This window comes from Micropterus salmoides, unplaced genomic scaffold, assembly GCF_014851395.1.
Source record: "Micropterus salmoides isolate LMB-PRFRI ecotype aquatic unplaced genomic scaffold, ASM1485139v1 Ms_hic_scaffold_2, whole genome shotgun sequence".
NCBI classification, from domain to species: Eukaryota; Metazoa; Chordata; class Actinopteri; order Centrarchiformes; family Centrarchidae; genus Micropterus; species Micropterus salmoides.
Window position 1 is genome coordinate 24109358 of NW_024041150.1, and position 13562 is coordinate 24122919.

General features: G+C 41.8%; 2 protein-coding genes across 3 annotated transcripts in view; both read right to left on the reverse strand.

Annotated features, from left to right (window-relative positions):
- The window catches only part of LOC119912348 (glucosidase 2 subunit beta-like), a 119009-nt gene extending 108356 nt beyond the window's left edge, over positions 1-10653 (reverse strand). For both annotated transcript variants that reach the window (XM_038731497.1, XM_038731496.1), the window contains exons 1-6: positions 10462-10653; positions 9983-10099; positions 9018-9113; positions 6796-6853; positions 5731-5848; positions 1441-1570 (exon numbers count right to left, since the gene is read on the reverse strand). In XM_038731497.1, the coding sequence (XP_038587425.1) occupies positions 1441-1570; positions 5731-5848; positions 6796-6853; positions 9018-9113; positions 9983-10099; positions 10462-10543 (601 nt within the window). In that variant the 5' untranslated portion in view covers positions 10544-10653. The remainder of the gene's footprint in view (positions 1-1440; positions 1571-5730; positions 5849-6795; positions 6854-9017; positions 9114-9982; positions 10100-10461) is intronic.
- A 308-nt stretch (positions 10654-10961) lies between these two features.
- On the reverse strand, positions 10962-13112 carry LOC119911324 (doublesex- and mab-3-related transcription factor A1-like). The gene is made up of 2 exons (XM_038730168.1): positions 12516-13112; positions 10962-12288 (listed from the first exon to the last, which is right to left on the reverse strand). Exons 1-2 carry the CDS (start codon positions 12991-12993, stop codon positions 11549-11551), a joined length of 1218 nt encoding a protein of 405 aa, XP_038586096.1. The 5' UTR covers positions 12994-13112; the 3' UTR covers positions 10962-11548.
- Between the last annotated feature and the right edge of the window lie 450 nt (positions 13113-13562).

Below are 13562 nucleotides of genomic sequence, written 5' to 3' on the forward strand. Positions count from 1 at the left end.
AACTAAACCCTATTTAAGGCATGCAACTTGATACTGCATAGAATGCAAACATAAAATATAATGTTAGCAATTATGATATGACTATGTCATTTAAAAATTGTAGTGTAGAGGATCCCTAACTGTCGCCCTGCAGTTTATCTTTTTTTTTTTTTAAAGGTAGAAAATCTACAACTGCTTAGTTATTCAAGTATTAATCAACATGTAATGTCATATGTTGCAGGCAGGAAGATGTAGCTTTCACTGAAACTTCCCTTCAGCCTCAACACACAGAAGCTACCACACACACATGCACAAACTGCTATTAGAACTGCACATTAAAAGCTTAGATGGATAGCCAGCATGGACAAGACATGCCAACAGGACGGTGGAAATTAAAATTGATGGGTGCTACGCCCTGAAGATGAGCAGTAATGGAAGTAAAGGGTGACAGGCATAAGACCATGGGGGGCCTGTAACGTCTAGCAAAGGTCAGCTTGCGCAGTGGGAAACATGATGGATGGGCGCTCAGAGTAACCACCAAAGTCAAATGACCTTTGTTGCTATCAAAACATTTTCTTGAAGGTCGATTTGACACTGGACAGAGAATCAGTTGCCAGCGTTTCATGACACCGGACAATAACGTGAGAAACATGACAAGTGATACAATCCTGAATATATATGTTGTTTGGTATACTGACATTCAAAACAGCAGAATGTGTGATAAAAAAAAATAAAAAACACTTGAAAATGATAAAACATATGGATTGTGTGTCAGTTTCCTACTTGTGTTCATGGTGTTTGTTTTTATTAGTCATTACAAATGGGAATATGTAATCACTTATTCTGCAACAATCTAAAAATCTAAAACTTTGAGCTAATTTACCTCCAACAATCTCCATCCCCTGCCTCCCCAACACACACACACACACACACACACGTAATGATTCTAAATCCTTCTGGACTTCAGTGCTAAAATGACTGAGCCCATTTCCTATCCAGCCCCAAAACTTTCTGTACATCCACAAACGCAAGTCTGAACGTCACTTAAATGCCGAGCCAGCTAGTGCTTGGAGTGATAAGGGAATTTTCCTGTGAGTCATAAGAAACTTCTCTCTGAAGGCTTGAAGAACGTAAAAGGAGAGCTGTGGGACTGCAATATGCTGTTGCTCAGCACTCCTCTCCTAGTCCATTTATTTCAATGGCACAGGCATCTGTATTTAACCCTTCCAGTTTCCGTTTCTGATGTCCCACCATTTGTCATCCTGACCATCTGGCCTGGGCTAAGTTCAATTTACTTTTATTCAATGTCAGGCCGAGCTGAAATAAAATGCAAGCTGCTCTGTGGTTGCCGTAACAATGACCTAACTATATTATCTGCGTGCTGAAGCAATTCTGTGGATTGATTGCTCTGAATGGACTCAAACCAAATCAATGCAGGTTAAAAGGTGGCAGGACACTTACCGCTGTCCCCTGCTTCCAGCGCCTTTAATGTTTGCTCTTTGAGCTGTTCGGCCTCGTGTTTCCTCCTTCTGTGTTCCTCTAGTTTGATCTGTAGGTCCTCAGCTTCCTGCTGAAGCTCTCTGAGCTGGGCCTGAAGAGAGACGATAAAGAGACAAATACATCTAAGATCACCGTAACATGTCAAACATTCTATCAGCTAGCTGAGACTACATATAACATATACCACCTCCTGCAAGTAAGTGGAAAAATCAAGAGTTCTTTTCTGATATTATCCCTCATTTGTGACCATTTTGGTGGTCTGTATTTCCTATACCTTGTGTTTAATGCTGATTAGCTAATGTTAGCATGCTAACACTCCAAACAAAAATGGTGAACGTGGTTAACATTTTACCTGGAAAACATGAGCATGTGTTGTACTAAATTATTAAATGTACTTTGTGTGTCCACTGTGTTACAAACATATCTAGGGTGAACTAATGTACTCCATTTATCAACTACATTCACACCTGATGTTAAGTCTGCATGATTACAGAATTTTTGTTATCAAATATAGCCAGCCTTAGTTGAAAGTGTGTGCTGTAATACCATGTAACCAAAAATCCAAAATCCCCGTTTCTACTGGTGTCAGGAGAAATGGGCCTGAGCAGAGGCTGATCCCCTGACCTAATGGTGTTAATGGAGTCTTGGTAAAGTCACCATCTGGAAAGGGAGGAGAATCTGGGCTATTTAAAGAGGAGCACAGGCAGTGCGTAGTCGTGCCAGAACTGGCTAGAGTTTATCTCTAGTGGTAGAATAAACTCAACTGTGTTGAACTCTGATCATCTCCAGTGAATCGCTTTGAGATTTTTTATCTCCAACACAGGTTAGTTTTGTGACTGTGAGCGTGTTAGCATGCTGATGTTAGCATTTAGCTCAAAACACTGCGAGTCAACAGATTTAGTGAAACAATACAACTTTTGAAAATTGACTTATGGCCTCCAAAGCATTCACAGAAAGTACAATTTAGGCTAGAATCCGTCTCTGTTCCCATCTCCTTCTCTTAACTTCTCTTTCTGTGTGCATCCATATATGTACCTCCAGACCACAACCGGACCATGTATATACAACAACCGACCCGCACAACGGAGTATTTAAATCACTTGCTTCAGGAGGCGTTGCCGTCACACCAAAAATGACAGCTTTTGACAGCCAAGCATAAGCTATCATCACTCTCTGTAATGGGCCAATTAATATGAAAGAGCAGCAGCTCTTGTTAGTTTGTGTGTGTGTGTGTGTGTGTGTGTGTGTGTGTGTGTGTGTGTGTGTGTGTGTGTGTGTGTGTGTGTGTGTGTGTGTGTGTGTGTGTGTGTGTGTGTGTGTGTGTGTGTGTGTGTCTCAATACTGCCTTCCGAGGTCTCCTTAGAGAGTCTCATAATGCAGTGATGGATTCTGCCTGGTTCGGATAGGGATGACTACCTTTCTAGGCTACGCTGCTTGCTTAGCCACCTTCAGTTTGCAGCAGTGATTTATGAGTTCCATTTCAAGTGTACAAGAACATATTTACTTGTGAATAACAGCCATGTACACACACGTAAAAAAGGAAAATAGGTTCCTCCACAGTGTTAGAATACTGTATAAAACACCAGGAACGAAAGCACATAGTATTTGTTTGAAATAAGCAATATTCCAAGTGAATGAAAAGTATACTGTTTTTTGTTTTAAAAGATCAAGGAGTGCTGATTCAGTACACTTCTCCCTGCTGTGTTAACTTTTAGAAAACTGTAGTAGAATTTGGACAGAAAAAAAACACCCGACATTCCTCTGAAATCTTGACAAAGTTCTGCAAGGCCATATAAAGAAAAGATACATCTTGAGGGCTAGGAGATGCTGCACACAAGTCCCTGCTTTAAAATGTACAGTTAGAGTGGGCCAATCAACAGAAAGATAATCACAAACCTCCTGAAGGAGGATTTTATTGAATACCAATTTGGATTCAATTAACCGCAGCATTCCTATTTCAACTGGTTCTAGGGCACGCAGTGCTGACATGCTACTCTCAACTTTCATTGTGTAAAGGCTTCTAATTTGATTTCAAAGTTTTCTCACAGCCCGTTTCTTTAACAGCAGATCCTTCTTTAACCCTCAAACCGCAGCAAGAGTTCACCTTTGAGTCATTGTGTGAGGTTTCTGAGACAAAGGCCCCTGAAGTAACCCTGATATATCAACACAGACACAGAGGAGAGAAGAGGATCACAATGCGGGCTGGGCTAGGTGGCCCGGGCGACACTTCAGCTTCGGTCTGCCAATCAGCTGCTACAGAAAAGAACATAACAGAAAAGAAAAGTGCGAGCACTCAGAGACCATCCGCTGGCAAATTACATGTGTGGCCGTGTGTGTATGTGTGTGCGAGACAAAAAGCGGCCTTCGGTCAAAATCTCTGTTGTCAAATAAGTGGTATCTTTTCAACTGTATCTTCCATTACAAGTAATACATGTTTTAAACAAGCTTGACATTCTTGAAATGCATTCCCCCCCCCACATAATGGTGCTGTAAAGTGCTTCAGAATACCTTGAAATAAAATAAGTTCTCACATAAAGTTAGAGAACTGTGAAATGTGCTGCAGCAATACTTTCAGGCTGGCAACGAGTCCTTCAGAATCTCAAACACATATTTTAAAATGACCATAACTACATGTCGAACAATACTTTGGTCACGCAATTTTCAGTTTAAAAATTTTATATGTGCAACAAGCAGTACATGAGCTAGACCTGACCATCAGAGAGTGCTGGGAGGCCAACTTGTACTTCCTAAATTAGGATAATGCATTAAGTAATGAGAGCACTGAGGCAATAAATATAACTTACAAACATCTGAAGAGATTCTCAGCTGCCAAATTTACCAATTTAATTTGTGCCAAACACCAGGGCTCCAGTTTCTAATTCGGTTTGCTTGTTGAACTAAATGTGCAAATGGGGAGCAGAGGAACAACTGTCAAGTTCTTCCTGCTTATACTGACACTCTGTAAAGGAGCATGTTGATTTAAAATGGGCTTGATCACCCAGGTACCCAACTTACTCCCAAACATTAAGTCCTTAGGGCTTCAGAGTGACACATTTTGAATATAAATCATAATATAGTGATATGTTTGTAACGCTACAATGGGAGATCACTCACTAGGAAATAGTATATAGGCATAGGTATAAATAGGCATAAATTTATATGATTTTTGACATAACAGCCAGAAAATAGTGAACATCTCGGAGTGCAACACGTATAAAATCAAATTAACCACAATGTTTCTATCAATCAAGTATTATTGTTAGCCAGTGAGCCAGGCAATAACACAAGAGTTGCTGAGTGGCAGCACAAGTTGCCTTAGGTGAAAAGTTCATTAAATCTAGAAAATAAAATATACACACGCAGTAGCTACAAGGTAGAAGCACACTGGCACATTTTTTTATTTTATTTTATTTTATATTTTAGGGGCATTCCGCTGTAATTTGGAAGTTATTAATAACAAAAGAGGAAGAGAAAACAGATGCAACACAATCCACTGGCCAGAATCAAACTAAGGACATGGACATTACATTGCAACCAAATTTTCCAGAGTAAAATTACTTCCCTGAATGCAGTGCTGCCAGAAACGAGCTCACAACAAACATGAATCTGCGCCGCCGTTCAGAATGCAGTTATGCGTTCACCATGCTGGCTGCAATGAGCTCTGACAACAGGGCCAGTGTTTATTTTGTACGCTACAGGATGCTCTCTGCATCCTAGTGTGTAAGGAAATAGGTAACAGGTATAGGACCACACCAAACTAAGGATAACCATTTCAAACCAAAAAGGTTTGACGCTTACACAATACCAAAGATAAGAAATACAGTTTCAAAGGTCAAAGGAGGTCATTTGTCTGGCTTTCTTACAATCTCTCAGTAGGGATGTGATCAGATAGGTTACATTTTTCTGTAATACATAACTGATCCAGTCAACATATGATTAATATCAAGGCTGATTCCAAATCAGCTCCAAATATGAGGGAAAAAAACAGAAGCAATGAGATGTAGAAATTATTGTATATAAAGGGGTTTGAAGAAAGGGCCACATTGTCGTACAAATATGATTGTCATACACCTTTTTGTTATATAGAAACTGACTCAAACTATTTTAAGGTACATGTCACTGTTATATTTATCTAACCACCGGCCTTGTGTAAAGTCTGAAATATTTTTACTTCTTGTATTAAATATGAAGCTTTTGAGGGACCCCCTGACTGTCCCCTCCTATTAGTTACTTGAGCAGAATACAGTGTACCTGTTTCTCCCTCCAGAGCAGCACTCCCTCCTCAATCAGCTGCTGCTTGAGTTGCAAACCCTCGTCCAAGGTCCTCATCTGGCCCTCCACGTATGCTCTCTCTCTCTGTCCCAGATTCCTGGTGAAGAGCAAGACGGAGTCATGCACAGTCCCATCATTACTGAAGAAACGTCGGCCACCCCTGCTACGGTCACCGAGATGGTGCAATCCAATTTTTTAAGGGCTCACAATGCAGCAGGAATCCAAATGGGAAATAGAACAGTAAATAAGATGGGGGCTGATGCTCTGTGGATGAACTAAATTTGTCTGTCTGGCAAACACAATATGAGTGCGGACCTTGTGAAAACATAATGAGATATACTCTGCTTGTATGTGGTTTAGGGGCGAATGGCAAGTGAAGGAAATAACAGTGGACTGTCAACAAAAGAAGTGGGTTACTGTATTAGAAGTTACATTTACACAGCGGGCTACACTTCAGCATCATAGCAGGGTCAATCTTTGCAGTGCAGCTCAGAAAAGATGATGAATATAGCCTGGCAGGAGGCTGTATTCTTTATAATAAAAGAAAAACAACTTTTTTTATTCACAGCTGTATCATCTATGCAGTGTGTGATTTAAATCCTGTAGAAACTAAATTATCTGCATGAAAATCACCTCTGGGTGAGGTTACTGAGAGTACAATTTAAGGGAAGGAAGGTTTAATTTAGTGGCGAGTCAGATCTCTATCATGGATCAACTCTTCAAAACAGTATTGTGATGAATATACGTTACAAGAGAAGATCTGAACTACGTCACATTTTTAAATCACAGTAACACCATGCCCCCTGGTGGCACAGTGAATGAGTCACTATCCCATGAGTGCAGCATGTGAGCAGTAGGTCGCTTAAATTTAAGAAGATCTGCATTTTTTAAATTAAATTGCCGAAAATGTAACCCAAACAGAAAGGACTGGTTGAATATTTATTTTCCTTTAGTTATGCGTGTGCCTTTGGTGCCATATTCTCAGTCAAAATCGGCATGTGTTTTCTTTTACAAATATTGAATCCCAGTTTTGATTCAACTGACCAGCAAGTGTTCTGGCAGTGAGCGTGGCTGTTGTATTCATCTGAAGCATCGCAGCAATCTGGCAGGAGACACAGGAGAAACCAATCCAATGCACATGCAAGAGAGCAGGAGAGCATTCAACATCATCAGCAAGGAGAGGTGAGCAATAAGGCTTTTTTTCTTAACATTGTGACCAATAAAGAATTAGGCAATAGAAAGGAACACAGACTCAAGTTAAAAACAATACTCAGGGTGCTATTGCAGCATAGCATCTCTCACTTTTGCTCCTAAAAATAAATAAATAAATAAATAAAAAGAAGAAGAAGGTTTGACCACTTGAATCTTTTGCTTTTTAGGATGGAGGCATCATTTTCATAACCATTTAAACAGACATAAAACAGAATCATTCAAAGTCTGGTGTAATGAGAGCAGAGCTGAAACAATCAGCCAATTAATCGATTAACTCTGCTCCAACGTGAGGATGCACTGTTGTTCTTTGTTATTATAATGACAAATAACATAATTACAATAGCCATGTTTCAGTATTTTCTGACAATTCATAGATAAAATTATTGTATATGCCCGGGGGGGGGGGGGGGGGGGGGGGCCTTGGTTCAAATATAGGCCACTACAGAGGGGGTCATGGCTGTGGCGCGGACCTAAAGTTGCATGAATATGATTCATGTGGTGGCATAAACCAAAAAAATGGGTGCTGTGATGCAAGCAAGGCTTTTTGCTAACATGAATCTATCGTTTTATTTCAATCGCCCGTGTTGTTAATGATTGATAAAAATGAAATGCACTTTTGCTGGAATCCGGGGGGCTTGAACGTATTTCAGTTTCTAAAGAGGGGCGGGACAGAAAAAGTTCGAGAACCACTGCCTTAATTGACAGTTATCGCAATTGCACAAAATACTGAACTGACCAGTGACACCTATTAAATTGCATATGTGCCTGGTTTAAATCAACTGTCTTACACTGATAAAATTAGCAAATGTATTTTCTCTTAGGTGCATATATTGTTATATATATATATATATATATATATAGATAGAGATAGAGATAGAGAGAGAGAGAGAGAGAGATAGATAGATAGAGAGAGAGAGTTAGTTCAGTGAGGGTCTCTTGAGATCAACCACTTGCTGTATGGCGTTTCGCAAGTGCTCAGATCTGGCTTTTGCTCAGATGTTCCACCCAAGAGAGTGGGAACAGTGTGATATGTCTCAATTATCCAGAGCCCTATTGGTGACCGGTGGAACAAGAGCTTTACAGCCCAGAATGGGAGACCAACGAAAATCCCTCTACACCCAGTCGAAGAGGAAAAGCGACAACGTGTTACCTATTAAGTGGCTCCATTCAAGGCAGGGAAGGTATGAGAAGAGAGGTGGGAGTAGAATAAAGAATAAAGGAGGGTGGAAAGGGAGAAGGAGGCTTTGAAAAATATTCCAGTACTGCTCTTTCATTCTTCATTCCTTCTATTTTTTTCACCTGAGATGGCTGCATGCCGTCTAATGCTACTGAAAGCGCCGGTGACAGAGAGGAGATGTCGACAACAGAATGTATTGATTTTATCCAAAGTGGAGAGCTACTGGAGAGCAAAAGTGGATGAAAACGGGGGCTGAAAAACTATCTGATTAGGCAATAAAATGTGGCAGATATTTACAAGAAAGAATGTCTTGAAGAAAAGGACAGGGTGTTTTTCAAGGAAAACTGTGAGAAGAGTGAGTGTGCACACTGGTGTGTGTGTGTGTGTGTGTGTGTGTGTGTGTGTTAGAGGGCCATGTTTTGTTTCCTCTGCCTACTTTATCTGTTTGTTTGTACAACAAAATGGAGTGACAGTTTGTGCAACAACATGTCAGCTTCTTAACATCATGTAAAATATGAATTCCTGTCCATGTTTGCAAGCCACACAAAAGGGGCAAAAGCAAGCAGAACATCTTCTTACCCAATAAAAAAAAGGGAAGTAAACTGTTTGGATTAAACCTCACAACTACGTATGAAATTAATAAGTTGCAAGATATTAGAGCACATTCGGTATCAAACCTTTCTACTATTGTGAACAAATAAGACAGCGTTCATCACTGCAGCACTGGCGGTGCTGCCCTTGTTGTCCTTGAAAAAGGCTGAAGCAGAACACATTGTTGATCCGTTGCCTCACTTCAAACGATTATGTAAAGATTATTAAAGTCAACTTTCAGGGGAGTATTATTTCATCCAATATAACTCAATATAACAAGCCTTACCACAGATGCCGTCGTTGACTCGCGATGATGGGATGTAGTGCGGGCGGAAACCCAGATTGGTGCAGTAGAATCGGCCACGTGGACAGGCTGAGGTGCCTACATGGGGGAAGGAGCAGAGGTCAGCGCTGCATAAATAAATCAACGTTCACAAACAAAAGAATCTAATCAAAACTATTTGGGGGCTGACGAGTGCAACGTGTAGACCCTTTAAGCCCTTAAGGTTGTTGTTTTATGATTTATTGTGGTGTGGCTTTTAACAAAACACTCAGGGTTTCCACCTGTTTGAGAGTCAAAAATTACCCTAACCCTTGCTCTGCAGTGGCAGCACTCAAAAGCTATTTGCACTATGAAATAATCCTAACCCTGTTTAGAATAAGTAGTTTAAAAGTCCACTGGCTGAAACTTTTGGGTGTGGTATACTGCATTTTGTAGGGTTTTTTTCCAGTGATAAAAGTACTAGTAGTAGTAGTTTCACTTACTACGTGGATATTTGATACAGCTCAAACTGTGTAAACCTGAGGTCTGGGATATATTGACCTCTATATTTTCCTGTTTACCCTGCACTGGACTGGCTGCGTCAGCTGACAATACGTGGGGTCAATGATCAATCTAAAATATTGGTGTAGGCAGATAATATCACCAACATGCTCATGATTTTAACTCATTCACCACTTGCTTTTTCTGCTACCTTCTTTCTAACAAGTAGGGAAACTCATTAGGGTATGGGTCAAATCAGTTTTTTGTTGGCTTACAAAGTAATCCAAAGCCTTTAAAAAACTTGTTCTAGGATAGCTACTGAACATGCAAAAGTTTACCACAGACAACGGACTTTTTCCATTGATCAGAAATATCAAGTCCAGTTAAACATTATTTTCCCACAAGATAATAATTATTACCATTGCACAGATCACATTTTGCTGACAAAGGTGAACAGACACCTCCTCGCCCATAAGTTGACTTTTTACCTGGTTCATCTGAGCCATCTTCACAGTCGCAGTAGTCATCGTTCACCTGCTCAAATGGGATGATTTTCGACCCATCAATGCAAAGAAAGGACTTCCTCTCCCTGTAGAACCGCTTGTCTGTTACACAATAAAAACATTACAGACCGATGCATGTTGATGACCTTGAACTGCGGTTAGAAATGTTACCAAAAGAAAGGGGTAGACTCAGAACAACATTTTGTGTCTATAACATTTATTGCTTAAGTTCAGAGTCTGTGATTCAATGCTACCTGGGCAATTAAAATACATTAGGTCTGGTGTTATTGCTACCATACTTTAAATGCTGTGTACTAAATGCAGCGATGACGACCGCATGATAACGTGCAATAGGTTGTCTGTTGAAGATTATGGGCTGTTAAAGTTACACTATCCAGTGTTATTTGCAAATATGACGACAGCTACTTAGCCTTAAGCTAGCTGGAAGGGGACACTGAACTTACAGGACGAAGATATTCCTCTTATTTTCCGCGACGCTACGAAACCACACCAAAAGACAGCGGCCACAATGATGTGGAAACGCATGTCAGACTGCAGGAGTGTATACTGACGCCCTCTTGCCTCAAAAAAAAACCCCGCTCAGAGGTGTTTCAAACTCATGATATACATCCAACATTTAAACTGGCCATGTCCTGACTTCCTGAAACATGTGGCCTCGTGACGCTTCTAAAGCTTTCTATTGGTTTTAATCCGAGCCGCGTGTGCTTCCATTCACCAATCATGAGTGAGAATGGCTTCCTGGGGGCGGAGAAAGAAGTACACTTCTTCACGTTCTTAATTCAGACTTTATTGACGTTTTTCACATAGGAAAGACGGAATGGAAAGATGTTTAGGTTAGTTACATTTATTTGTAACTTACAATAAACAAGTTTCCGGTTGGTAGGGCACAGACTTTGAAATCCGCACACCTCATTGTCTAAAACTGAGAGGGGGCAGCAATTTTCCTGACTGAATACTGACCTCACCTGTTTTATAAGGGCCTGAGCTGTAACTGTTCCTTTCCTTACCTACATAGTAACAACTGAATACTGTGACGTCGCAGCGTTCTATCCATTGGCTTTCTTGTGACATCGAACACTTAGACGTTCCAATGTTCTGTTCACTGACTACATTGTAACATTTCAATAAATTCCAACGTTTATTTCTCTTTTTTAGCCTAACATGCATCACGTGTTATAATGAGAGTATGTAGGTGGGTGACTATAAGCCTAATGTGTGTTTACAAGGAAAAACGTTTTGGGGTAAGACTTTAGATAGATAGATAGAATCTTGGTATCTGCACAAAATCATGAACACATGTAAAACAAGAGCATCTTTTGAGAGCTTTATTAATAATAAACACTATTTACAACATGTAGTAGCCGACACAAAAAAAACTGTAAAAAAAAAAAAAAAAGGAAATATTTGGAAAATCAGAATGCAGTGACTTGAATTTGCACTTTAGCTGGGTCCTGAGGCACTACAAGGCGACTTAAAGCTAAATCTGAAAGCCAGTTTACAATGACAGTTTCATGTGTTCACGTTCATTTGTCATTTTTCACTGTTAAGTCGAGTGTAAAGACCTGTGCTGCATAGTGTCTCCTTGCTCTGAAGGTAGGAAAGGTCTCGGATCATGCCCGGGAAGGAATATGAGTCCAAGGCTGGACGCAGTGGAAACACTGGCATCAGTCCCGATGTCATGTATGGCGACATGAAACCTGCCATGCCACCGTTTGCAGTGGAATAGGCCAGTCGTAAGGGGCTGACACCGAGGCGAGGGCCGAACCCATACAGACTGTCTCCCCCTGCGGCCGTCGGTGGCATGTGGAGCGGGGAGAAGGCGGACTTGTTCCCCAGAGCACCAAGCGCCCCGGGCACTCCAACAGAAGGCCTGAGTGAGTTTGGGTCGGAGTCGATTTTGTTCTCTTTGGAGTTCAACACCAGTTCAATGGATCTGACGATGTCGCCTTTGCACGTTCTCACCATAGACTCCAGGGTGTCCCGTTTCTGATGGGGGAAGATCTTGGTCATGATATCGGTGGGGTCCCGGTCCAGGCTCGGGTAGTCCTTGCGTTTCTCCGACTCGCTGCCTGACTCTGGATCCGAGGGGGAGAGCGACCTCTGCGGACTCCCTGTGTGATCAAACGCCGGGGATGGACATGAGCTGTCATCGTCCTTGCTGGGAGACAGATCCTTTTTGTCATTTGGGGAGGGCAGCCGCGCGGTGTGGGGTGCGAAGAGGGGCCGACCCATCAATCCGTTATAAAAGTTGTACTTGTTCAGTTTGTCATCTGAAATGTGGACAACAGAAGAACATGTGGTTTGTAGATTAATCTGATCCTGCCTGCGTAGTAAAAAGCTTGAAACAATGCAGTCTTTAAAAGTAAAAAAAACTCAAACTAAGCATAATATAATGGCAATATCTAGGCTAAGTGTGAATTCGAACAATTTGTGGTTTATAATAAGAAATTTAATTTCATTTGGGTATCAAAATTATTATTTTTTATTTTTAACTTACCATCGTTTTGGTTCTCTGCTCCAAAAACATCAAAACTGGAGGCTGTTGGAGTGTTCCTGGTAGCCGCTGGCACCCCGGGGCCAACGGGTGACCCCTGAGGGATCCCTGTTTCCCCACCGACCCCTGAGCCCGGGTACAAGAGCCGGAGCTCCCGGGCCTCGCTCTCCTCCTGAGCCTGTTGCCGCCTCAGTGCCACCTGCGCCGCCATCACCCGCTGCCTCTCCGCTATCAGCGTGCACTTTGCACACACGCAGTCTCTCCAGCGGCAGAAGCGCTTGTGGCCTTTCAGCGCGGACACCACGCCGTGGTTCCTGCATCTGGCGCACTTGGGCGTGCGGGGGTAGCCCCTCTCTAGCGAGGGGTTACAAGCCCGGAGGAAGAGAGGCGGAGGGTGCAGGAGGGAAGGGGGCACCTGCAAGCCACCGAGCGTGTTGGCGGTGTGCCCGGCCAGGCCAAGCGGTCTGATCCTGCTGTCCATTACCTGAGGGGGGTGCAAATCCAAAGTCCAATACAGTTATTCAACTGTTGTCGTTCAAGTGATGTGTCCTTCTTCAGTGACTGGCGTTTCTCTACTGTGGCTGGCACCCAGGACCAGCGCGCCTTTAAGTGTCTCCTCTCCAGGTGGTTTGACATGAAATACAACACCCTCGACACACCCCTTTCCGCTCCAGCCTCTTAAAACCCTATCATGTTTATTTGCATCCCAGATGAATAGTGGTCTAATCTGATGCAACTGAGCCTATACACGCGGTAGTTTAAGAAAAAGTGAGGCTTGCCAAAACCAGACTTTATGCTATATGATTTTTAATATCACTTTTAGAAAATGTGTTCTGAAATCATACTCAAGTTTGCATTGAAGTTTTGGTTGCTCTAAGATTTACTATGTTTAATACCACCTTGTTGAAGTAATCCTTAACAAGAAACCAAGCTTTTCAAAAAGGAAAGAAAAACATGTTGCCTCAGGTCAGCTAGATACAATGCCCCCCTTTGGTTGCCCTTCAGAGCAATGAATTTTCACTATTAGGATGTTTTTAACACAACAATGGC

What these genes read in the sequence shown, in the direction of transcription:
- LOC119911324 (XM_038730168.1), bottom strand. Translation starts at nt 12,993, where the DNA reads ATGGACAGCAGGATCAGACCGCTTGGCCTGGCCGGGCACACCGCCAAC. An exon ending in AGCAGAGAACCAAAACGATG is followed by an intron (nt 12,289 to 12,515) that starts GTAAGTTAAAAA and finishes TCCACATTTCAG; the next exon opens with ATGACAAACTGAACAAGTAC.